This window comes from Mesocricetus auratus, unplaced genomic scaffold (genome assembly GCF_017639785.1).
Source record: "Mesocricetus auratus isolate SY011 unplaced genomic scaffold, BCM_Maur_2.0 Super-Scaffold_100676, whole genome shotgun sequence".
In the NCBI taxonomy this organism is placed as follows: Eukaryota; Metazoa; Chordata; class Mammalia; order Rodentia; family Cricetidae; genus Mesocricetus; species Mesocricetus auratus.
Genome location: NW_024429266.1, coordinates 158240449 through 158266964, shown reverse-complemented (window position 1 = coordinate 158266964; position 26516 = coordinate 158240449). Strand labels below are relative to the sequence as shown.

General features: G+C 43.1%; 1 protein-coding gene across 1 annotated transcript in view; it reads left to right on the top strand.

Annotated features, from left to right (window-relative positions):
- Frmd4b (FERM domain containing 4B) overlaps positions 1–26516 on the top strand; it is a 189310-nt gene that overhangs the window by 148426 nt on the left and 14368 nt on the right. The window contains 9 exon segments of the mRNA XM_040737352.1: positions 2136–2193; positions 3982–4068; positions 16366–16442; positions 17936–18074; positions 18491–18632; positions 20219–20352; positions 20441–20560; positions 21677–21905; positions 24820–24876. Coding sequence (XP_040593286.1) covers positions 2136–2193; positions 3982–4068; positions 16366–16442; positions 17936–18074; positions 18491–18632; positions 20219–20352; positions 20441–20560; positions 21677–21905; positions 24820–24876 — 1043 coding nt within the window.

Genomic DNA, 26516 nt, shown 5'->3' with positions numbered 1-26516 from the left:
TGTTTTCTTCTTGCCTAGACATAGTTTCAAAGAAAACATCGTGGTGATTCCATATGGGCATGTTACCTGTTCCCATGCTTCCCAGTGTGGGGCAGGTAACAGAGAGGGATGATGTTGGCCATCTAGGGAATGGTAACAATGGTGGTGGCAAGGGCACAGGTAAGGTGACTTAGCTTTAAAATTCAGGCACAATGGTGCCAAATCTTCCAACACTTTCAAAGGAAAGATGGAAATTCCATTTGCGATGCTACTTTGGATGGAAATCAGGACACATTTGCTATTTTGGAGTTCTGCTTCTCCTTACTACCAAAAGCAGACCATAGTCATTGCTTAGATAGACAGAGGATGGATAGATAGATAGATAGATAGATAGATAGATAGACAGACAGACAGACAGACAGACAGACAGACAGACAGACAGACAGTCTTCTGTAGACAGGCTGACCCTGAACTCACTAAGTAGCTAAGAGTAACTTTGAATCCTGGCTCCACTTGCCTACTGATTGCTAGGACTGTTAGTGCACCACAACCAGTTTCTGCCATATTCTCTATAGTGGTTATCTTATAAGTGGCTGCGGGGACCCGGTGGGCAGAGAGAAACCAGTTCAAGTGGGACCAAGCTACGCAGAGAAAAGTATTCCAACTACATGCTGTAATTGTGTGTGTGTGTGTGTGTGTGTGTGTGTGTGTGTGTATGTGTGTATGATGTTGTCTGTTTGAAAGAGTAGCTTATATAGTTCAGGCTACCTTTGAACTCACTACATAACTAAGGATGACCTTGAATTTATGATCTTCCTGTCTTCACTTCCTAATGCTACTGATATACAATATCTTATTGAGTTTATGTGGTCATGCCCTGGGCTTCAGGCATGCTAGGCAAGCAGTCTACCAACTGAGCCACACTCCAGGCCAGACTATAGATTTATGATAATGTTCACCCCTTTAAAGTATATATTTCTAAGAAGTGGCATGTTATATCTTTAATTAAGTGAACTTGACTACAATCAATATATCTCCATATGCTGATGGAACTTATCTATCTATCTATCTATCTATCTATCTATCTATCTATCTATCTATCTATTTGAAGACAGGGTTTCTTTGTGTTGTCCGGAACTTGCTTTGTAGACCAGGCTGGCCTCGAACTCACAGAGATCTGACTGCCTCTGCCTTCCAAGTGCTGGGATTAAAGGTGTGCTCCACCACCACCTGACTTGCTGGGACTTTGTAATGACATTGTGAAGATCAATTTTTCTAGACATTGTAATTACCAACTCAATAATTTATCATGAGGATGACACTAAGATGAATATTTGAGATGAATATTTATAGTCATCCTTTCTCCCCTCACCCCCAGCCCCAGTTTCTGAGGGTTTTCGGTGCTTTGATACAGGGTCTCATGTCTGGCCTAGAACCTCCTGAGTGCTGAGGCTACAGTCATGAGCCGGCACACCTGGCTTTCAAGTTGACTCTTACTGTTTGTGTAGTAAGTGTTTGCCTTAAAAAAATATTTGCAATGTAGGGCTAGAAAAATGGCTCGACAGTTAGGAGAACTGGCTGAGCTTCCAGAGGTCCTGAATTCAACCCCCATCACCCACGTGTTGGCTCACAATCTTCTATAACTGTGGATTCTAATGACCTCTTCTTGTGTGGAGATGTATGGGAAGAAAAAAAATACCATATGCATACTATGCATAAGTAGGCCAGGTGTGGTGGCCCGTGCCTTTTACCACAGTACTCTGAGTTCCAGGCTAGTCTGGTCTACAGAACAAGGCTTGGGACAACCAGCACTATGCAAAGAAACCCTGTCTCAGAAAAGTAAAAGTGGAAAAGAAAAATGCATAAATAAGTAAATCTTTTTAAAAATTTACAGTTTGGTTTTTTAATGCAATCTATTTGTAAGTTGTAGAAACCTTGGCTGTTTTTGTTTTGTTAGAAAACCCCTGCCATTTAGATAAGGTACAAACAATATTACTCCTTACAATGGTTTATTATTCTATTTCTACTTGTGTCAATGGGTTTAGTCATGATTAAAGGACAGAAGTGGAAGCAAATTGTGTTTCCTGAGATCAATTTCCCCCAAAGAGTCCTTTGACTGTTTTAATTAGCTTATCATAGGTATCCATTTTCTTTAGGTATATGAAAATCGTAGAAGCCCTGCCAACTTATGGAGTCCATTATTATGCAGTGAAGGTAAGTGCTTCTCAAATTCCAGAGGTTTCCACAACGCTCATCAAGCTGTGCAAGTCACTGAACAGCACTGGCTGTCTAAAAAAGCATCTAAATGCATGCATGAACTGTGTTTAGAATTTGCAGTGTTTTTAATTGTTTTGTTTTGTTTTTTTCCGAAATGCTGCTTCTCTGTGTAGCCTTAGCTATCCTGGAACTTGCTTGGTAGACCAGGCTGGCCTCCAACTTACAGAGATTCGTCTGCCTCTGCCTTTCAAGTGTTAGGACTAAAGGCACTACATGTATGCAGTGCCCACAGAAGGCAGAAGACTATATCAGATTCCCTGGAACCTAAGTATCAGATAGTTGTAAGCTACAACATTTGTGCTGGAACTGAACCCTGGTCCTTTGGAAGACAAGCGCTCTTAACTACTGAGTCATCTCTCCAGTCCCAAAATTTCAACATTTTAAGTAGAATTGTTTTCATAAAAGTTTTAAGCCTCATAATATTTTTAGAAGATTATAAAGCACATTATCTTTGCAAAATGCTACACTCAGGTGCTTTCCCAGACATATTCTCTCTTAGTTCGTTAGTTTGTTCATTCTCTCTCTCTCTCTCTCTCTCTCTCTCTCTCCCTCCCTCTCCCCCCCGTGTGCTGACTATTGAACCTAGGACCTATGACATGCTAAATTCATACTGTACCACCAAAGTTCCCCTGCGGTTCTAGGTCATTCTCACACCTCCCTGTGGTGATTTTTGTTTTCTGGTTATTTGCTTCTTGAATGCTCTCAGCTCTTTATTTGCTCACTCCTCCGTGTGAGAGTCATGCCAGTCTTCAATGTTTATGCAACCCTCTATGGGAAATGCTGAAAATTTTGCAAAATTTGCAGTATCACACCCTCACCAGTGTGTTTTGCCCTCTGTTGCTAAGCAGGAAGAAGCTGGCTAAGAAATACTTTGATGATAAAAGATGAAGCATAGATGAAGGGGTTTTGTTTGAGAGAAGCATAATTTTATAACTGATTAGCTTTTCCATGACTTTTGATGTCATGGCAATGTTGACATTTTTACCATTGCAGATGTGAGGAAATCATAATACACACTTTCATATTGAGGACACCTGTGCTATAAATGTATATTAACTTAATCTTAATCCTCAATGATTCTGCTTTGTATATACACACATACCTAAAACTATATTTTTCTTTCCTTCTGTCAATATATTCTTTTCATTGGAAAAGCCCAATAAACAAATTTAGAAACACATTGTATTTACAATAGGATATCATATAAATCCACTCTCATATGTATTATTACAGTGATTATTCATATAGGGACTTGTCCAATTCCCCAAAAGGTATTTATGCTTCTCCCTGTTCATTGTTAATTGTGCTCTAGGCTTTGGGCCTTGGAACCTCTGTCTTTCCTCTGGTAATCCCTGGGGAACTTCCCAGCCTTTATAGCTTGTTGTTAACTAAGAGAACAAGGAGTCTTTTTAAAATCATAACTAACTTCATGCTGGATTAATTCTTTGTTGAATTACTTTTTTAAAATCTCTCCAACAATTTAATCAAAACAATAATGCTTCATTCTTTTGAATGGTAATACCAGTATTGGCTTTTTCATGTGTGTATTATTTGAAGAGACCCTAAGAAAATATTTCAACAAGTTTCTCAGTAAGGTTCTATTTACCAAGGCAGATTTATTTTGGCTTGTTGGCACTTGTTAAGGAAAGAAATTGATAGTGCTTCTCCTCTAGAAGGCTTAACAGATCTTAGATCTCTTGTTTTGTTTTGTTTTCTGCCTTTTAGGATAAGCAGGGACTTCCATGGTGGCTTGGGATCAGCTACAAAGGAATCGGCCAGTATGATTTACAAGACAAGGTGAAGCCACGGAAAGTAAGTGTGAACCATTGCAGACACTTAGAGGAATGCTGAATGTTCTAGAACCTACAATATCACTTTCAGGGTGCCTTGACCATTCTCAGGTAGTAAGCGAAGCTGGGGTACAGAAGCTACTCATGTTAAATGTAGCTTTTAAAAATAACTAATTTATGTACAGTCTACACAGTTCCATAATGGGCCATCTTCATTTGTTTGTTGAGACATTAATTGATCCTTCTGGCCCTACCTCCCAAGTGCTAGGATTACATGCTTTCTGTTCCAAGGCAATAACCTAAACTATGCACTAAGGTTTGGCTACAAAGCTAACCACAACATGGTTCACAGCCCCTACACTTTGGTTTAAATCCAAAGGTTTTGTGGTGATTGTTTCTCAATAAAATAGCTAAAAGCAATCTTTCCACAACTGCAGCTAGTTTTTGCTGATCTTTGTTTTCATTGTCTTCTATAAGAAACATAATTTGTTTTCTGTAAAGAAAAAGAAATGAGCTAAAGGGCCAGAATCTATTAGATTTGGGTCTTCCAAAGCTAAATAAGTTACTATTTATCATCAGATGCCTATAATCCTAGTATTTGAGAGGCAGAAATAAGAGACCTAGACGTTAAGATCATGCTCTACTTTGTTATGAATTGGAGGCCAGCTTGGGCTACATGAAACCCTGTCTCCAAAAGAATCAAAAATAAGAGGAAGAAACCTAGATTGTGAAGCTACTACTCTCACCTCAAGTGCAACATGTACCTCGTCACCACTGATGAATCTGTAGAGATCCCCATGCAGTAGCTGTGACATGAAGGCACACTGCTCTGGGTGAGACTGCTACCCTCCCTGTGCTCTGCTGTTATCCCTGCAGGCTGTAGGAGTGAAACAGTGGCCTCTTAATAACAAACCATGGTCAGCCTACCTGTCTTATCTCAACCCAGCATCGCAGTCTAAAACAACTCCCACATGGCCACCTGCCTGCTACTGTGTTCTTCATAAAGCAACCCTGGAAACAGACCATGCATTGTGTCTTCTGAGACTCCGCTCATACATCAAGGCTTGAAATTGCCTTGAGTTATGAAAATTGAGCACCCTTCTTGACCCCATTCCTTGGCTGGGACATTAACATAGAGAGCATGATGGGTCGTGTTGGGCAGACCATGGCTCCCCTCTCCATGATCATCCAGCCATACTGGGCCAGACTCATTGGGCATCAAGGCTGTTTATTAGAGAAGTACTAGCAAAAGCAATAAAGCAGCATTTATCCACCGTGTCCTTCTGTGCTAGTCATACAACCATCTTGTACTTTCTGTCAGCAACATCCTGGGAGCAACATCCATTGGACAAGGAATACTGTGTTATATTTTCTGTTTTGTAATTCTAGAGATCAAATTAGGGGCCTTGTAAAAATCAGGCAATCACTACACTACCCCCCCTTGCCACTTTTGAAAGCTATCTATCGTTCCATTGTGTGACTATACATAATCTTTTTAACAGATTCTCTCTCATGATCCTCCTGTCCACCCTCCACCCAATTCTGGGATTACAGGTGTGAGCCACCACACCTAACTAACTACCCATTCTCTTTTCATGGACATTACACTTTCCTTTGTGGGCGGGCAGAGAGGTCAAGGTACAGAGCATAATAGAGAGTCCCAGCCAAGTCACTGCCTGTCATGTTTTCTTAAGGCATAGCTCACCCATATTACTAAGGTTTTGCTCATTAGTCCATCCTGATTTTTACCTTTTTAGTAAAGAACACACAGGACTTTTTGCTGGGTTTTCCTAAACTTATGTGCAAAATAGAACTTAAACCAATGCACAGGTCCACTTACAATCAACTAGCATGTTTCTTTAAAACATAAAATAAAAACAAGCAACCTCAGCATTCATCCCTTGCAGCCCCTCCTGCTCTCGGAGTTCTTTCTCCCTTTTCCTTAATAAATCTGTCTTCCCACTGCATAAAGAAACAAAAGCAAGCAATCAGATTTTCTCCCCAAGTAATGGTGAGTCGGATCTGCACAGCACACGCTGAGCTTGATTCCTTCTCTGGGGCTGTGACTCACCGGTCTTTCTCACATTCACAGAATCATAAAGATTAGAACATTCTGCTTCACACCGATCACAATCAGGCCTGCCTGTTCATCCCAGAGTCTAGACAAGGGTCAGCAGCCACTTCCTTTTTTCAATTCGCAGTTTTGCTCTTTCGTTTTCAAGCTCTGTCACTCACTTCTGACGGGACGTTAGAGCTCTCCTTGGGCTTCCTTGCCCTCCCCTTCTCCATCACTTCAGGTGTCCACGCTGCGCGGTGGCTTATCCCCAGCTTTCTTCTGTTAGAAATCTGATGGTGGATCCTGCTTCTGTGAACTTACTGATTTCTGTAGCCTACTGATTTGAGCTGGGGGCAGCAGTGTGCTCGGCAAGGCTCCATCCTGGCCAGGTTGCCCACGTTAAAAGAATACGTAATTTGGGGGCTGGAGAGATGGCTCATCGGTTAAGAGCACTGACTGCTCTTCTAGAGGTCCTGAGTTCAATTCCCAGCAACCACATGGTGGCTCACAACCATCCGTAATGAGATCTGGTGCCCTCTCCTGGCATGCAGACATATGTAGAGGCAGGATGTTGTATTCCTAACAAATAAATAAAATCTTTAAAAAAAAAAAAAAAAAACAATTTAAAAAAAAAAAAAAAAAAAAAAAAAAAAAGAATACGTAATTTAAAGGGTTGTGAGCACCGACACAAAAGAAGACTCAAGCTTCAGCATCTGAGCATGCAGCAAGTTCTCCAATGGCCAGGAAAGAATCTAGGTCATGCTGACAAATTAATGGAACACAGGCTGTCAGGCCAGCCTCAGGATGCTGGGCCTCCCGAGCCATGTGCCTACCTTGTTGGTGTAAAAGCAAACCAGGAGGGAGATGTACCAAGACTGATGCCAAAAGGCTGGTTTTAAAGGGGTTGTTTAAGGTCCGCTGGCAAAGGCCTGCCAGCCTGTCTAGATAATGTCTGTTAATTATTGCCTCTAAACGTTGAGTACTGTGTTTGTTTACTACCACTAGCAAGTGCTTCATTTATTTTAGCTTTAACTTTTTTGCCAGTCTGGGGCTGAGGGGCAACAAGCAACTTCCATCAGTGAAGCTCCATGATGTAGGTCAAGAGATGGGGAGACATCATGGAGCCTGGCCTCGGTGTCGCTTCTCTGTGTGATCTTGGGCCTATGTATGAATTTGTGCGTGTTTGTGTATATGTCTGTGTGCATCTTGCCACGATGAGGACCTAAGAAAGCTAAGCTAAGCAAGCACTCTACCACTGAACTATGGCCAAGCCTTACTTGCTGTGTGATCTTGGGCATGGTTTTCATCTCTCTTTAGAATTATCTTCCTTATCTGCATGGGGAGGGTGTGAGAACTAAATGACATTATATGCTTCCCCATACCTGATAAACAGACATCACTAGGTAACTGTTAACCATTCCGTGGAGTGAGGGAGATAGTCAATTAAAGATAACAATTGGGAAGTATTTTGGCGTTACTGACAGAGAAGAACCCAGCATTGCTGCAAAGCAGCTCTGGTATAGTAGGAGTCCCTAGATTTAGGTCCTTGTAAGCCCTTTTCTCCTTGGTTCGTTACCCAGAATGCATGAAGACGTGCTATATATGAAGAGAAAAATACTGAATTAATGACTTTACCACAGGGTCTCCTGCATCCCAGACTGGCCTTGAACTTGCTGTGTAGGCAAGAAATCTTGAATTTTTGATCCTATTGTCTCCAACTTCCCAATGCTGGGAGTACAAGTGTATACCATCACATGAGGCTTATGTGGTACTGGGGTTCAAACCCAGAGCTTCAGTGCATACTAGGCAAGCATCCTACCAACTGAGCTGCACCCCCAGCTTCTCTCTTTAGCAATAAAGCTAGTTTAGCATTTCCAGGGGCAAACATGTCTTTCAAAGGGTGAGTAAGGCATTAGTATGTGTGTCATGACTGAACTCTGACCCTACACAAGGACTTCACCTGGGAAAACAGGGCCTGTAGGAGAGTAGAGATGGAAGACTGACGTAGTGATGCTAGTGGAGGCATCATCTAGACCATCCTGACGAAGGGCCTTTCAAGATCAGCATCTTTTTACACTGTAGCATGATAAAAGAGCCTTCTGTTCCCTTGACATAGCAGCCCTAGGCTCCTTCCTCTACTTGAAGGCAGCACCTTGATTGTGTCTCTCATCACAGGCATCTTGACCGTCACAACTCCTTGCTCTTTCCACCAGCAGCTTGTCACATGGGCCACACAGAAGGTCCTTCTGACCCAGAGCAAGTTAACGCTAGGAGAGCAGGAGAGCATGTTCTGTCCAACCCCACCTTCTACACCGGTACAACATGCTGTCTGGTGTGAAGAGGAACACTGATTACAAAATGTGGTCAGGAGACCAGTCCATCCTGTTTGGAGAGTGTGTAATTACGCTCCAGCCACACCAATAATCAATCTGATTGTTAAAACCTGCAGAGCCAGTGGGAGGAGGCCGCCAACCCTATAACATGGGCTTGAAACAAGAGCCAGTTCTGCATTCCCACTGACCAGCTGGCTGACTTGGAACTGCCACTTAACCTCTCGGTGCCCTCATTTTCTCATCTATCAAGTTCAAAAGATTCTGTCTACACTCTCACAGTGCTGTAGGCACCCTGTGGGCTAAAGGAATTTGTTCGGAGTGAATGTATCCCCCTCCACACCATACTTTACTGTGTAGTATGACATCTCTCTTCACCTCTACGCTTAAGCACAGTTAGGGTCTATAATTCTGTGATGAGAACTTTCCAAGACTCCTCTGAGTATTGTCAAAGAAGGTGAAAGGCATTCTGGAGCCAGCCCTTTGTCCTTCAGGAAGTCCCCATCTCATCTTGATGCTGGCAGGCCACAGCCAAAGCTATAACTCAAGTTGTTTTGTGACCAAAAAGAAATGTCAAAACACACTCTGGAGGAGGTAAGCTGTGGCTGCTAGCCTATTTGTATCTCCAAAACTAGTCTAGAGAGATGGTTGGTGAGAAACGAGTGAGCAAAGAAATCAGGTAATTGTAAACTTTGAATCGCCTCTGGGAAGAACTGATGATATAGAGGGACAATCATGGGGTGGGGAGAGACATTTAGTGTTTAGGGAAGGCCTCCCTGAGGAAAGTGATATTTTAGCTGAGACCTGAATGGTGATATGCTTCCAAAGTACCTGGTGGCTGCTGGGAAGGAGGGAGGGTAAATGTTTACAGTAGACCACTAACCACACCTTCAAGAATAAGAGGGCTCCTGGCATAGGAGTGACAGGTGTTCTCTGCAGAAGAGGAAATGGTTCTGTATAGTAGGGACCGCCACATAACCCACTGGTCACACTGTTGCTAGTTACACCCGGCCCTTAATCAGTGGTAGAATTGTTCTGTTCATACACAAAGAAAATGACATGTAGAGTTGGAGTTGTAGCTCAGTTTGCAGGATGCTTGCCTAGCATACATGAGGTCCTAAGTTTGATTCCCAGTAGCTCATAAACAAGGCCTGGTGAGACATATTTTGGATCTGAGCACTCAGGACACAGAGGCATGAAGGTCAGAATTCAAAGTTATCCTCAGCCTCAGAGCAAGTTTGAAGTCAGACTGAGAAACATTGAGTCCCTGTCAGAGAGGTGGGGTGGCAGGGAGAGGAAGAGACAGAGAGAGACCATCCTTGGTCATCTGTGGCCATACTTGGGATTAGCACCGTGCCAAACCTGGTTGTCTGACACACATGCGCATGCGTCCCCACGCAAGTTCTAACACAGAGGAAGTCAGTCCCTCAGCCTTGGAAGGTTAGAGACTTGGTCACAGGAGAGACTCAGGTGAGATGATACCATTTTAGACGTTTGGTTTTCATATGATACATTTTTTAATAACCAGAACTTTTTCATCTAAACTTATTTGCAAATAGCCAGAATGTTTAATTGATTGCATGTAAGGTGACATTTTATGCACATACAACTATGAGATCACACCTAAAAAAAATAATTTTCAGATTCTGAGCATGTTCTATTGGAATCCCTCCCCCATGGTTATTTGAGTCAGGGTTTCTCTGTGTAATAGTCCTGACTGTTCTGAAACTTGCTTTGAAGACCAGACTGGCCCTCCCAAGTGCTCGGATTAAAGGTATGCACCACCACTTACCACAGCTGATGCTCTTAGCGGGAGCTCTTTAGTCTGAATCAAGTATTGTAAATCCCTCTAACAGGCAGCATTTGTATTTAGAAAAGTACATGAACAATCATTTTGATCTTAAAGTATTATCTAACTGAAAGAAACAGAACTCTGAAACTTACGATTAAAAAAAAAAATCTAAAGCATCTTATTTACATATTCTAGCTCTCAGAGCCTAGATATAGCACAAGATATCGCCCTCTAACGCAGCGTTTCTCAATTCCAGCTGGACTACTGTTTCCTTTGGAGTATGAGACTGTCCTGTGTGTAGTGCTGTGTTCTGGCAGCATCCTCCCTTCCCGTGTGATCATTAGCCAAGTCTCCTCCCATCACCAGATGGCCTGGAGGTGGGTGGAGGGGATGGTTCAGTTACCACTAGCTGCAAACCACCAGTAGTAAGTGAAGTTGAGGGACAGGGGACATCTGTAATCCCAGCACTTGATAAGCTGAGGCAGGAGGATTAACATTCATCTAAGACTAGCCTTCTCCTATTCCACAAATGGCTGCCATAGTTGCCTCCTCTGTCCTTTTTAACCTGAAGTGTAAATATTACTCTTTTCCTTCCTTTTCACTTTTTCCTCTCCTCCTCCTCTTCCTCCTCCTGTTAAAAATACAAATGTCCCTATAGATTCCTCCTTGACTAAAAACACGGAAGTGGTGTGCTATGGGACAATGCTGGGGGTTTGGAGCTCTGCCTGTATGTAAACCCCAGATCCATCCCTGTTGACTGGGTGAGTTGGCCGGTGTGTTCTCCTGGATGGGATTCAGGTTGTCTTGCTGCTTCTACATCTGGTTGCTGGGAAGACTCGGTGCCCATGGTTTTCAGTGCTCCAGAAGGCATTAGCAACATCTTTATTCACCAGTTGTAACCTTTAGCATGAAACAGAGTAAGTCAAAGATGCTGGGTTTCCTTTGCTTTGCTCCGCATCACACCGGGGGATAGCCCTATCAGAGTGACTCATTGTTTGATGTATCTTGGCTGTGACTATCCTGAATTTAGTCATTTCCATGTGAATTTGCAGTTAAATGATTAACCTACAGGACTATGAGCAATGAAAAGTCCCAACTCCTGCGACATTTTTTTTTCCTACTCTACCTTACCATCAGACCTATGTGGTGTTTACTCACAGTTTGTCATGCCTTAAAACAGAACTGGATCGTTTCTGTCCAAATCCCACCCCCTCCCCTGGGGGAGGGGTCTTGTGACCCTCAAGCAACCCCCCTGCCCTAGGCAGCTGGCTCTCCAGCATTCCTCTACATGCTGGGGCACATTCCTTCTTCCTGGCTACTACAGACTGAAGGGAATGTGCTACCCAGTCTGTCTGCAGAGCAGGCTAACACCCCACCCTCTGTCCCTGTACTCATCAATGACCACCAGGTACAGGATGGAAGAACAGATTTCCTCCCTACAGGATGCATCAGGAAACCACCCAAGAGATCCACACTGCCAGTCCAGTGTGGTCACAGACAGAGAGGCCTGATGACCCAGCTATGTCAACAGAACCACTGAGCTGTTTCCTCTTCGGAGGGGCAAATGTGGAGTCAGATAGCTGTTGATAGCTCTGTTTCTGCTCTTAAGTGGCTGTCATCCATTTAGTAACAATAAGCCAAGTGTAGAGCGAGCCCTTCACAACACATACACTCACTGCTGCATATGCCAAGCCTGGCTCTGGTCCAAGTACCCTATACAAGTTGTATTTGCATAACCTTTGGAGGCAGACATCATTGGTCCATTTAACAGAAGAGGAAACTGAGGCTTAGGAAAGTCAAGTACCTCGCTGATTAGCACAGCTCTGAATGATGGATCCAATTGCAAACCTGGACAGGCTGATGTGTATGGCATGAGGGACGGAACCTGCTCACTGTTTATCAAGTAAAGAGTCTCATCCACAGGAGGTGTTCAAAGCATACTGTTGAGCTGGGCTTGGTACTGCAGGCCATTAATCCCAGCACTGGGGGCAAAGAGACAGGTGGATCTCTATGAGTTCAACACCAGTCTGGTCTACATAGTGAGTTCCAGGACAGCCAGGGCTATGACTATTAACAATAGCAAAAAAACATTGTCATTGAGAAGGAATGAGTCAAAGTCTACTGGTATACATCAGACCTGTTTCCTAAATGCCCTTCAGACCCCTGCCCTTGAAAAAATATCAATCTGTTTTGTTTTGCTTTTTACATACTTATTTGTGTGTGAGAGTTTTGTTAGCCTGTATGTCTGCATACCAAGAGTGTGCCTGGTAGCCATGGAGGTCAGAAGAGGGCATCATATCACCTGGAACTGGAGTTACAGGCAGTTGTGAGCTGTCCTCTGGGTACTAGGAACTGAACTCTGGAAGAGCAGCCAGTGCAGAGTGGTCTCTCCAGCCCTATTCAGGAACCTTTGTAATAGGTGGACCTAACTGAACAATAACTATTGATTTCAACAAAATGCCTTGAACTTTTAAGAGACTTCTTTCTTTGAATACAGTGGTATCACAATGTAGCAATTTTCCACTAAAGACTTCAGCTTCCTGTGTCTAAAGAGAAAGAGAACTGTGTGTGTGTGCGGTGTTTTACACAAGTTCATTTTCAAAACAGTATTTGATACACCATGCTTTTTCTACTTCAGTGCTCAAATTCTTAGCTCCTCTTTGTTTGGAGACAGATGACTAATGACTTTGAGATATATCTTCCTATTGTGACTTCTTGATTATGTCTTCATTGACATTATTTATGCTCTCCCTCCTTTCCCTGTTTTATCTATTTATTTACTTTTGCAATATCAAAGTAACCCAAGACTGCTGTCGGCTACCAATTATGTATGCACTTCCTTCTGTTGATTCCAAAGGGGACAACTAATCATTGTAAATGAGTCTAGAGTAGAGAGACATCTGGAAGACCTAATTAATAGTCTTATTTTCATCCTTCAGCTATTTCCCTTTTGCAACTAGCAGCATCACTTTTAAACAACAGATTCTCAAATGCATGGATTTTACTAAGTACACATTGACAATGAACACTGATTCATAACATACATGTCCTTCCCATATTCTGAACCCCACTGAAAACAAATCGTATCCCCTTTCTTCCTGTTTTCCTCTTTTTTTAGAGTCTTCAAGATTAGGATTTTGACTTGGGCAATTTTTTTTTCTGTTTTAGTTGGAGAATTGCAACTATGTTTGTGTACACAAATGCATGCTTTCACTGTCTTATCTCATCAGACACTATATCATGCCTGACACCATACCTTGCCTGACATCTCTCCAAGCAGTAGCAAATCCGAAGTCTCCAGCTGCTTCCTTTGAGCCTGAATCTTCTCCTCAAATTCAAAATTCCCTTGGCATCTTCTTCGTTTCTCAGAGATAAAAAGTCTTCATAGGCTGCTTCTCTAAGGAAGTTCTAACCCAGTCAGGTTGCCTTGGCTATTTCCCTAACTAATCCCCTTTCCCTTTTCCATTGATATAACCTCTCCACATGGTTATGGCTGGAGGGAGCCTCTGGTTTGTTCTTTACATTATGCCCTGGACCAAGAGAAGAGCCCGAGGGCCCTGGTTGAAATCCCCAGTTGGCAGTCTGTTAGATCCAGCACACTGTGCACCCTCCAGGGTGGTTCTTCCACCTCCCTCAGTTGGACTTTCGGGGCCTCGCCTACCTCCTTGAAAGCAGGCACTCAGAAACAATGGAAAAGTGCGATGGGAGAATGATTGTACACATTTCGAGAAAAGAAAAAAAAAGACCCATCAAACAAAGCTAATCTTACATCTCGTCACCAGCTAGATCAAGTGCAGCTACAATAAAAAGCGTTCGCAGCAACTGTAAGCATCGATAGGATCGCACTGTAGTCACATGGAATTTCTAGAGAATCTCCCAGACAACCAAGATCTGGGCTCTGAACAGGCGGACTGGTGTCATCCTGTCAACTTTCTCCTAATTTTGAGAAACGAGTATTACTTTAATTCGAGAATAAGTTTTGAGGACTAGTTTATAAAAATGTATGAGAACTCAGGCAAAGCCATGCACGTGGACACTGACTAATTTTGTCAGTTTAACTTCACCTTGGCTTTTCTCAAGCTGAGGTTTCCTGTCTCACTCACAGTACACTCTAGCTCGAATCCACCACTCAGGTAGCGAGCTCAGTTTGGGCACTTACAGCTCGCTTTTACACAGTTCTAGGCAAATATCTAAAGACACCTTTTGCATAACCTTTCAAGATTTTGGAGGAGAAGGGAGCTTTTCCCATCTCTTCCGAAACCTTGCCTGTCTCCCATAACTTCTTTTGCAAACCCGGTTGCCATGAGATTGTTTCCGACTCCCTGTAAATACGTCGAAGCCCTTCACTTTCTAAGTAGAGTTTCTTCTTGCTAGGCGCCAGCATGGCCTCTGCTCTGGGAGGGTGAATGGAGTCAGCCTAGCATTTCCCATTTGTAAGTGATAAGAGGGGGAGGGGCGGCTCTCAGAGATCAGGTTTCAAGTGGAGCCCTGGTTTTATGTGTGTGGGAATGGACAGCAAAGGAAAACACGGCCAGGCTGCCTTCTGACTCTTCCTGTTGAACCTGTTCCTGTGCCAGCGAGCAGACCTGGGTAAAAAGTTTTCCTCAAACTGCCTTGGGTGAAATTCGTGCCTGGATTCAAAGTCGGCTCACCTCCCAGGAAGTGCCGTGGGAGTCCAGGCTGCCCCATTTTAGAAGTCTTCTCTGAGAAAATCTACCAGAGAGAACCTGGCTCCCCTCTCCCTGATGGGAAAGAGTGTGCTGGGGAGGTGTCCCTCGGCAGAGTGGCTGATGTCAGTGGTGTGTCAACCGTGGGAGGCTCGGTTTGTGAAACCGAGCTACACCTAAGTGTCTTATGAAACTCAGAAGGCACCGGAGCTGCTATCGGGCTAGGGAGGCAGACAGGGTCCCGGGGCTTCCTCTCATGTTTCTGCCCCATTTGGGGGAGCTTCTGGATTAAAGGAAATGACAACATCAGCTCCACAGACGCTGTAGGACATTGGTATGTAGCTTTATGTGTTTACTAATTCTTTGAAGCTGGCGAGGGGGGCGGTTGCAGACAGCTGTGTGTCTTTGGTGCACGCTGGTCTGTTGTGCTGTTGGGGTCGAAGGTCCCGTCTGAACGCTGTGTCCCCGTACAACCCTACAGCTCAGCCCATCTTCCTGGGGGCCCGCTTTTGTGCAAACTTCTGTTTTTCTTTCGGGAAATGTGTTTGTTGACTGCATGCCACAGAGCAATGTTTCTTAATTAGACAACTAGTTGTGTGCTAAGAGGCTTTGTTGTTACTGTGGAGGCAGACCCTAGTGCATCGGGGCTGGAGGAGAGGAAGGGCCGACCACCCAGTCCAAGATGAGAGCTTGTAAAGGCTGCATCAGTCCAGGATTTAATGAAGGGGTTGAAAAAAATACAGCCAGGTATGCTGGACCCTGTCAATATGCATTTTTTCAAATTATTTGGATTTTTTGAATACACATTTCCAACGAAATTTCTGTCTGCATCCAAATGGCAGACCACTCCTGAGTCCAAAGTCAGAAAGGCAGCTGGAGAACAGGAGAGGTTGGGAGCTCTGACCTCACCTGGAGGCACCCAATTTAAGAAAGCCACAAGAGTCAGCCCTCACCCCGATTCCTGGCGCTCAGCCTATGTCACTTACGGGGGCTTAGGGCTAGGTAAGAGGCTGCTTAGCAGACTCACCTCAACCTGGGAATGTCTTTTACTTTCAGTTTACATGCCTTTGAAATATTATCGCTGATCTTGGTTGAAACATCCCCTTTCGTAGTTTTCCATTCAAGTCTCCATCTTTGAGCAGACGGTCTGAGCTTACAGTGATCGATGAAGGTTTCCTGTCATACAGTTGAGTCAGGGGAAAAACTGAATATGTGCTCTGCGGATGCTCAGTTTTGTTATTCAGGAAAGATGAGCTGGTGAGGTGACATTTACTAGGTAAACATTGCTGTCAGAAGAAAGAATAAAGTGGTTTGGAGTGATAGTTGATTAGTAAAAAGTTTATAAATCACCAGTTTGCACTTGACCTCATCCCTGTCCCTCTGGGGAACCTGCAACCATTGGGTTAAGAGACTTAGTAAAAACAAGAGTAATGAAGGCTACATGGCTCTCTCTCTTTTTTTTTTTTTTTTTTAGCTATTTCAATGGAAGCAGCTGGAAAATTTGTATTTCCGTGAGAAGAAATTTGCGGTGGAGGTGCATGATCCTCGAAGGTAAAGATAGGAGTTTTGTGTGGGATATTGTGAATGTGTGTGCATGTTTTTTTTTTGTATTTGCTTTTTATTTCTCTTGGAAATTTACTTCCTAGTGGAGTCACTGGGGTCAAAGAATTACTGTGCTTAAACTTTAGGGCAACTGTCAGTCATTTCCAAAGCACTAGCTGGTTTACATCTCTACCAGCGATATATGGGGTTCCAGTTTCTGCACATTCTCTCTAGCATTTGTGTGTGTGTGTGTGTGTGTGTGATTTTTAAATATAGTATTTATTAGTTTTGAGAACTTCATATATACACATACAATGTGTTTGGAGCCCAATTTCATATGCTTAAAAAAAACCTATGAGTCCAGTTTCTTGCCCATGCAACTGGGGCTGGTCTGTGTAACAGGATCTACAGTGTGTGTATGAACTAGCCAAGGTTGTTTGAGCTGTGTTTTCCTTCAGGACTAACCATGGCCCAAGCCTCTTTTCAGGATCTTGTAGGCTGTTTAACTTCTTAGGAGAATAATCTATTCTGTGCTTTGCTTTTTTTTTTTTTTTATTTTGAGTGTTCCTGGGTCCTGAAAAAGAGAAATCAACACAGTTGTCAAAGTTATCCTCATGAATGGAGGTCACAATGTAGGTCCCTGACAACCTTCAGAAGTTACTCTTTAGACCCCAGATGGCGTTTGGAGGTCAGAGGGATGGGAGGAAACTGCTGTGACCAAACGATGACCAGGGAGATTAACCAGTTCCTATAAAGAACGTTAGCGCACGCACGCACGCCCGCGCGCACACACACACACACACACACACACTCCATGCCCTTCTGCCCTCTCTGCCTTCTCCATCCAGTTTCCTCCTCCTCCCTGTGGCTCTCTCTCTCTCTCTCTCTCTCTCTCTCTCTCTCTCTCTCTCTCTCCCTCTCTCTCTCTCCCCCCTCTCTCCCCCTCTCTCCCCCCCTCTCTCTCCCCCCCTCCCTCTCCCCCCTTCCCGCTGACTGTCTTCCTTGCCTGCCCTTCCTCTTTTCACCTGGAATACAAGCAGCAGTCTGGACCATGGTGGGGCTTACACATGTTCAGCCAGTATCATCAAGTTCATCCCCTGCAGGCTGAGTCTACCCAAGCCTGAGGTGCTCCCTCTTCGCCTAGGGCAGGTGCCGTTTCTGCAGGCCTTGTGGCTGTCTTTAAATGACCGCCTTTATCTTTTCCCACGTACGGTAGTCCCGCTTCTCTGTGGTTTCTAACTAGCTGTTTCTGTACAGCTTCTCATTTGACTAACTCCTTATCCAGCTTTGAGTTGTGAGAGTTTAGACAGAGATCGCTTGGGGGCTGACTGGTTTTGTTCTAAAAGGACGACATCAGAACCTAAGCCCCTGTCAGGTTTGGTCTGTGCAGCCGAAAGACGGAGAAGGGAGGTGCTGTGTGACGTGACGACACTGCCTGCCAGGAACACGCCATGTGCTGCTGGCCCGGGGATGGCTATCTCACGGCTCTCTTCATGTTTTAGGATTTCAGTGTCTAGAAGAACCTTTGGACAGAGTGGCCTGTTTGTACAAACCTGGTATGCAAACTCTTCTCTCATCAAGTCCATCTGGGTAATGGCCATTAGCCAGCATCAATTCTACCTGGATCGGAAGCAGAGCAAAGTGAGTAACTGGAGGTCTTCTTTGGGGACAAATTCAGTCCTTTTCCTTCCTGTTCTGAAATGAATTTTCTCAGAATACATATAAAAACCCACTATTTTGTTTTTTCATATATATAAAAGATGAGCTGTGTGTGTGTGTGTGTGTGTGTGTGTCTGATTTAAAAGTTGTGAGACTTGGTGTGCATATGCTTGTACAGTGGTGACACTGCTGGTGACATTTTAAAGTTAGCCATTGAATCGTGCATACTTAATGAGACCATCCATGTGCAAAATAAAAGTTTTCTCTTGTTTCTAAAGTGCCACTTTAAAGGTTTAAATTGCTCTGTGTTGACATGTTTGGTTGCATAGTAACTTAATCATTGCATTGATTTAAAATGTGATCGTGCTAATTTCAATTCAATGTTATTTACTTCATAGGCAAAAATTCCTTCAGCTAGAAGTTTAGACGATATCGCAATGGATTTAACGGAGACTGGAGCACAGAGGGTCTCCAAACTAGTGACTCTGGAAGCAAAAAGTCAGTTCATCATGGCAAGCAATGGCAGCCTGATATCCTCAGGTATTTCCTTGTTCAAGAAAGTATTAAGCCAGGTGTTGGTGGCGCACACCTTTAATCTCAGCACTCGGTAGGGAGAGGCAGGCGGATCTCTGTGAGTTTGAAGCCAGCCTGGTCTACAGAGCAAGTTCCAGGACAGGCTCAAAACAATACAGAGAATCCCTGTCTCGAAAACCAAAAAGAAAGTATAAGCCATCTTTTTTTCCTTTTTATTTCTTTCTCTTTTCTCTTTCTCTCTGGTTTGTGTGTGTGTGTGTTTGTTCTACATCTTTCCCACATGCATCTTGTTGAGGCAAAAAGAAATTTTTTTAGCAAAATGCAACAGCTTCAAATAACATTTTAAACCTATTTATTTATTTTAAGATAAGGGCTCACTGTATAGCACTTGCTGGCCTCAAACACACAGAGATCTGCCTTTAACTAATTTTAAAGAATATGAAGTAAAATTGTAGGTAGTCAGGCTGTATAAATAACATGAGATGCAAAGATATTGAGTACCCAAGATTGTCTGGAAAGCTGTTTGCTGCCACTAATTCTCCACAGAATATATAATTCTATACAAACACACTTTAGTTCATGAGCTGTAATCCTTGGGCCCAGTCCTTTCCTTTGTAGAAATTCTGGAGTTTCTTATCACTAAGTTAACTTGTCTCACCTAAATCCCTCTCAGTTTGTGGGTCTCAGTTGCAGAAATGGGGGTTAGGGAGGGGGTTCCTTTGCATAGAACAGTCCATTGCCTTTCTTTCTTTCTTTCTTTCTTTCTTTCTTTCTTTCTTTCTTTCTTGTTTTTTGAGAGTCAGGGTTTCTTTGTAGCTTTCAAGGCTGTCCTGGAACTCACTCAGTAGACCAGATAGGCCCCGAACTCACAGAGATCCACCTGTTTCTGCCTCCCAAGTGCTGTGGGTGGCTCACTGACTGATCCTTTTTAAAAAATGATTTATTTAATTTTATTTTATGTGTATTGGTATGAGGGTGTCAGATTCCCTGGAACTGACTTAGAGACAGTTGTGAGCTGCCATGTGGGTGCTGGGAATTGAACCCAGGTCCTTCCAGAAGGTAGTCAGTGCTCTTAACCACTGAGCCATCTCTCCAGCCCCAGTCCATTGCCTTTCTTGCTTACCTCCTAAAGAAACATTGAGTGGTACTATCTCAGGGATCATCTCCCCTTCACTCTTAGAAAACAAATGCAGTTTGTCCTTGTGTGCACTTGAACCACAAGGCATTTCATAGGGTCCTCCAAATGACTGAGCCACAAAGTGCAAAAGGCATTTTCTTTTTTAAAATTGTTTTTATTTATTATGTATACAGTATTCCACCTGCATGTATATGTCTGCAGGCCAGAAGAGGGTACCAGATCTTGATGGATGGTTATAAGTCACCATGTGGTTGCCGGGAATTTTCTTACCAGGCACTTTCGGATGCCCAGAAGCATGTGAAATGCTTCCCGGTTTCCTTTCATTATATTCAGAAACAAGGAAAAAAGAACTGAAACCAGCATTCAGGAGCAGCTTTGCCTCCACAGCCCTTTGTCCCTCAGTGAGGAAGGAAACAGGGCCTGTGTGAGCCTCCCTGCCCTGCCCCCACTCTAGGTTCTCAGGACTCAGAAGGCATGGAGGAGCAAAAACGAGAGAAAATCCTAGAACTCAAGAAGAAGGAGAAACTGTTGCAAGAGAAGCTCCTGAAGAAAGTTGAAGAGCTGAAGAAGATCTGTCTTCGCGAGGCTGTGAGTGGCCTTGGCCTCTCCAGGCACTTGTGTTGGGTGGCTGTAGCCTGTGTCCATTATGAACTCTTGACCCTGTCCTGTTTTACAGGAACTCACAGGCAGAATGCCAAAGGAGTACCCACTGAGCATCGGCGAGAAGCCCCCTCAGGTCAGGAGGCGAGTGGGGACCACGTTCAAGTTAGATGACAACCTGCTGCCTACTGAAGAGGTACGAGCATGGCACTGAGCCATCCTGTGCCCAGACAGGATGGCCATCTATTTGGTGTCCTCCATCTGCACCTTAAGTTCCAAGTCAGTGCTGTAGATTTTTCTCCAAGCCATGGAAATAGATAGAGTAAATCAAACTGCACTGTAATCTTTCATGCATGCTCTGAGGGAAATTGATTTTATTTCTTGCTATTCTATTTCCCGTGTCCCAGCACATTAAAGGAAACCTGTGTGTGAGTTGCAAATAGCATTACAGAAATTAAGATTGAATTTTAGCTTTAGATGCTTTCTCTTAAAGCCAAGTGGCCTTCATCGAATGGTTTCATCAGCCTAAAGTTTCGGTTCATCTGTGAAGGGCAAACAGCGGTGGAACTCTCCTCTGCAGGGTGTAGTGAGGACTAAATGAGATAACACATATACAGCAGTCAGGGTAATTAAGTTAAAAGATTTGATGGGCAACATAGTGTGTGCTCTCTCGATTGCATATCACATGCAATTATGCCATTAGGACCCACCCCAGGGTTCTTACAGGGATTTGGCCATCTCTGCTTCCATTCATAATAGAGTCAAGTTTTGATGTTCGCTGGGCGCTTGCCTGCCTGTGCGCTCAGCTCTGACCTAAGCAGCACACGGTGTGTCTTTAATCTTCAGCACGCTTTGGTAAAGTACTTTCTTCCTTTTACCAATTCAGGAAACTAAAGTATTAAAAGATTATTTATGAGTAGTATGTTCAGTCATGCTACCAGGGACAACCAGAAAGTGCAGTCAGACCCAAATGACGTGTCTCTAAAGCTCCACATATAAATGTAACATTCTGCCAGAGTGAGTCACAGCTTAGCATCTTTTTCTCATAACTGGTCTTAACCCAGCCAAGTGAATAAATGCAAAGTCATTTTCCTCCTTCCAAAGGAAAAGAGGTCAGACTATGAGAAGGTGAGGTTAGGGTGGGTGAGAGACGTCTTCTTGGAAGTTGAGTGAGGATGCCTATGCTATTAAAACACAGAATATTTCATTTCAAGAATATAAATAATAATTCGTTGTTACAAAAAAAAAACAATGGGAGAAAGTGACTGCATGTGTCTGTAAAAATAAAGCAGTGTTTATTGTCTAAATGCAGGATCCAGCTTTGCAAGAATTGGAGAGCAATTTCCTAATACAGCAAAAGCTGGTTGAAGCTGCAAAGAAACTTGCCAGTGAGCCAGACCTTTGTAAAACCGTGAAGAAAAAACGGAAGCAAGATTACACAGATGCTGTGAAAAGGCTGCAGGAGATTGAAAATTCCATCAACGAATACCGAATCCGGTGTGGGAAGAAACCCAGCCAGAAGACTACAGTCGTTCTACCAGGTTAGTAAGCAGAAGCTGTCAGCAGACCCTGCACCCGGTCTTCCTCCTGGGAGGTAGTGTTCCTTCACTTGGTTACTTGGTGAAAGGCAGAAGAGCAAGCATTGAAAGCAGGCGTAAAAATGGTCCACTTTTCAGTGTCTAGGGCATGTGACCTTGATGTTCAGTAGCAGGCTGTATGACAGCGGCAGTTCTGTATGACAGGTCTTAAACTTTCAGGATGAAGGCTCACAGGGATGCTGGCCCATGATAAAACAGACTCCTCTGCAACAGTGCCCTAGAGACTTTTCATGATGCGGGCTGTTTCTGGAAGGTGTTTGAATGTGAAAGACCCTGCACTTCCTTAGAGACCCCATCTTGCATGTGTATAGAAGAGGAGAGGTCTTAGGACTATCCCATTTCAAGACAGTATTTACAAGTAAGCAAATGTCAGATGATAACATGGAATGCGGCAAGATGAGAGATAAGATTATAACCACAAGGTAATCCTGACTTTGTATAAACCTGCACACAGGATGATTGATTGGGAACTATTTCGAAATACTAACAGTCTTCGAATTTCGAGAGCTGATTCTCTTCTGTTTCCAAGATCCTCGACATCATGTATCTAAAAAGTTCATATTCAGAAAAAAACTGAGAAGTCTTTATTGTGTTTATTTAAAGTCTAATTGACTTTATGTACATACTAATGTGCTTTTTAGACAAACTTTATGTGTTAACACCTGAGAAACTGAATTCATTCCTCCATTGGATGAGTGGTATAATCATAACTGGCAGTACCTTACATTTTCACTGGAATACGAAATAATTACATACTTTCTGTTTGATAAGCTGTGGTACCTGGGTTTAGAACAGAGCAGGCTTAGAGCCTGTGATTCATACGAATTTCAGAAAGTGAATATACAGACATTTACACACAAATGTTAGTCCACCACAGCTGGAGAATGTAAATGTGCAATCCAGTTGGTCTGATGGTGGTTTGATACTTTGCCTCCAGACATGGGTGATTAACAGTGTGCTTAATGTTCGTGGCCATTTGTCACAGCCAATTCACCCTCAAGCTGTGCTAGACCCAAATGTTCTTTTTGGTGGCTGACATTTGGGCAGCAGATGGTGCCATTGGTTGAGCATATATTGGATAGATGTTTTTTAAGCGTACTCAACAGCTGACTATACTGGCACCTCGCCTTCAAGTTTCACTGTATGTCTAATTAAGAGAGAGTCCACCTGGCTCTGATAAAGATTAGCATTTGAGTTTGAATGAAGACAGTCCCTCCATAATGGGCTTAAAACTTACATCAAGGTGTTGTATAGAACCTTTCACCAAAACAGTTGACGCAGAATATGGAATGGTTTGCAAAATCATATCAACTTATTTGAGATGTCTCTTTTGCCAAATGGGTACCAGAAATGCTCAAAACACTATGGCTGTCATTTCTAATTAGGTGGCTGAGTACGGGTAGTAAAACTAAGAAGCATCGTTGGCATTTTTCTTAAGATTTATTTTGTATATATGAATGCTTTATCTGTGTATGACTTTATGCCAGAAGAGGGTATCAGATCCCTCTATAGATGGCTGTGAGCTATCATGTGGTGACTGGGAATTGAACTCAGGACTTCTGGAAGAGCAGCCAGTACTCTTAACCACTGAGCCATCTCTCCAACCTGTGTAGTTGGTATTTATTATCTAGCATTTGTTGTGTGCCTGGAGCTGGCTAAGGTCTTTGCGTCATTAGTTAATCAAATGGCTAATCTCTGCACTATGCAATAGACCTTGTTATTATCCCTATTGCAGAGCAGAGCCAAATGATCCTTACTGAGATGAAGCAACTTGACCAAGCTCCCAAAAATAATAAATGACAAAAATGAGATTTAAACTCATCTTCCAATTCATTGCTTCTTAAGTAGGGACAATTTTGCCTGCCATACCCCCCACCCTAGAAATAGTTGATGATATTTGTAGGCATTTTGGGCTATTGAAATTGAGTATAAGAGTGCTGCTTCAGATCTTTAAATAGATATAGTTTCTATAATGCACAAAGAAACTCCCAAGAACAAATATGGGATGCAGTTTCCTTTCAACGTATTAAAAAACCATAGCCGGTTTAAGAGGCAAACTCTGTGGATATTAATCCTTTTCTAAGTGATAGAGTCAGAGGCTGAAGATGTAGCTCAGTTGGTATTGGTAGGGATACATGAATATTGGGTTCAGTTCCTAGCAACACAAGAAAACAGCATGGTGGTGTATACCTGTTATCCTAGCACTTGGGACATGGAAGCATCAAGGTTATTATTAGTTATATAGAGAGTTCAGGAGCAGCCTGGCCTTCTATATAAGACTGTGTTGAGGGGGTAGGAGGGAGGGGGAGGGAGGGGGAGGGGGAGAGGGGGGAGGGGGAGAGGGGGGGGAGGGAGGGAGAGAGAGAGTAAGAAAGACATAAAAAAAGAAATATAGTCTGTCCTTCTATCCTCAGATTCCACATCTGTAGACAGATACATGCAGTCTCAGGTAAAAATATTTGAGGGAAAATTGTCTTTGTACTAAACACTACAATATAACAACTGTTTACATAACATTCACAACATATTAGGAATTATAAGTAATAGAGAGAGTATTCACAGTATCCAAGAGAACTTGGGACACCCTCAGATTTGTTGGGGAGACCACCAGAAACCAATCTCCTGTGGATACCGAGGAATGACCACTTCATTATAACATCTGTACAATAGGTCAGAAGTTTTTATCTCTAGTAGAATGTAAGTGATTCTGACAACAGCTAATCATTCTTAATGCACTGTAATTGCTTACATTTATCTAAATGAAAATAAAATGCACTCCACTGAAAATTGCTCTATTGAACTCATTCTAATTGTATAAATGCACAATTATACTAAAGATGACTGTTTTTATTCACAGAAGACATAATTCCATCAGAAAGCAGTTCTTTGTCCGACACCACCACCTATGATGATCGTAAGTGGCTCCCTTTTTCATTTAAAAATATTAGGTACTGTGAAGTGTGAAGATCATTTTTCAAAACAGTTATTTTTATTAGTGTGTGTGTGTGTGCGTGTGTGTGTGTGTGTGTGTGTGTGTGTGTGTGTGTTGACCACATGTATGGGGAGTATCCAAGGAGGCAGGATCCCCTGGAACTGGAGTTAACAGGCCATTTTGTGAGACTTTCTGACATGGGTGCTAGGAAGTGAACTCAGGTCATCTGGAAGAACAGTGAGCACTCTTAACAGCTGAGCCTCATTTCCTGTCCCTAAGATATTTTAATTTAAGTAAACTTGGGTATAGGATGCAGCTTAGCATGCCTAGGTTTGGTCCCCAACACCAAATAACCCAGGACTTGGAAGGCGGAGGCAAGACATGAGTTCAGTGCTTTCCTTTACTACATAATAGTTTTAACAATAAGACCCTGTAACAAAGAGTAACAAAAAGAAAGGAAGGAAGGAAGGAAGGAAAGGAGGGAGGGAGGGAGGAAGGAAGGAAGGAAGGAAGGAAGGGAGGGAGGGAGGGAGGGAGGAAGAAAGAAAGAAAGAAAGAAAGAAAGAAAGAAAGAAAGAAAGGGGGAAGGAAGAAAGTAGAATAAACTATCTTTATACAAATGATTGAGGTGAGAGGTCTACAATTGTTCTCTATGCAGGCTAACATATTAAAACAGGACCACCCAATCAGAAATCCATAGCATGAGTAAGTCGGTCTGTAAGGATATTAAAGTGCTTTTTTTTTTTTAACTTTCTAAAAAACTAAAGACACAGAACTGTGTAAGTCACATAGTCCTTCACTTACGATTTCCATCACCAAACCAGCAAATTATAGTATGCACTTTGCAGACCGCTGTTTTCTGGAGAAGTAGGAATTGATTTTATTTTATATAGGAAGCAAGACACATTTTTTAATCCTTTTTTTTTAGTTTAAATAAGAAACAAGCTTGCTTCACATGTCAATACCAGGTCCGTCTCCCTCCCCCAGGCTCCCACCAGCCACCCCCCCAACTCCCCACCCAATCCCCACTCCACTCCCCAGGGAGGGTGAGGCCCTCCATGGGGGATCTCCAGAGTCTGTCATTTCATCCAGGGCAGGGCCCAGGCCCTCCCCCTATGTGTCGGCAAGGCACATTTTATGAGTTAGATTTCATGTCATGTTTGCCATTTCCTGTAAGTAAGCAGTATGGCTACAGTGGCTGATAACAGTTCAGTGAGTTTGGGGATGGAATGTGTTTCATATCAAGGGAATGAGTACTTCCTTGTATCCCTTTATACGTAGTCAGCTGACCGCCTATCTATCTGAAGTGATTTCAAGAATTCCAGGAAGCCTTTACCCTGCACCAGTCCCTCACTGCTTTTTCTCTGAGTTTGATGGTCAATAAAATCAAATCTCACAACTTCAGGATCTTTCCATTGAGCTGTAATCCAACATACTTGCCCTTCATTTTTTGAAAATGTACAGTTTGGTCATGAACATACCATGTCTGCAACAACAGAGCCCATCCCCCATAGGATAAATTCAAGCCTCAGAGGCCTGAGGTCTTTAAAGGTGAACAAAACCCCCTTTTTTTCCTTCCTTTCTTTTCAGACAAGGGTCTCATTAGGTAACTCTGTGTAGTC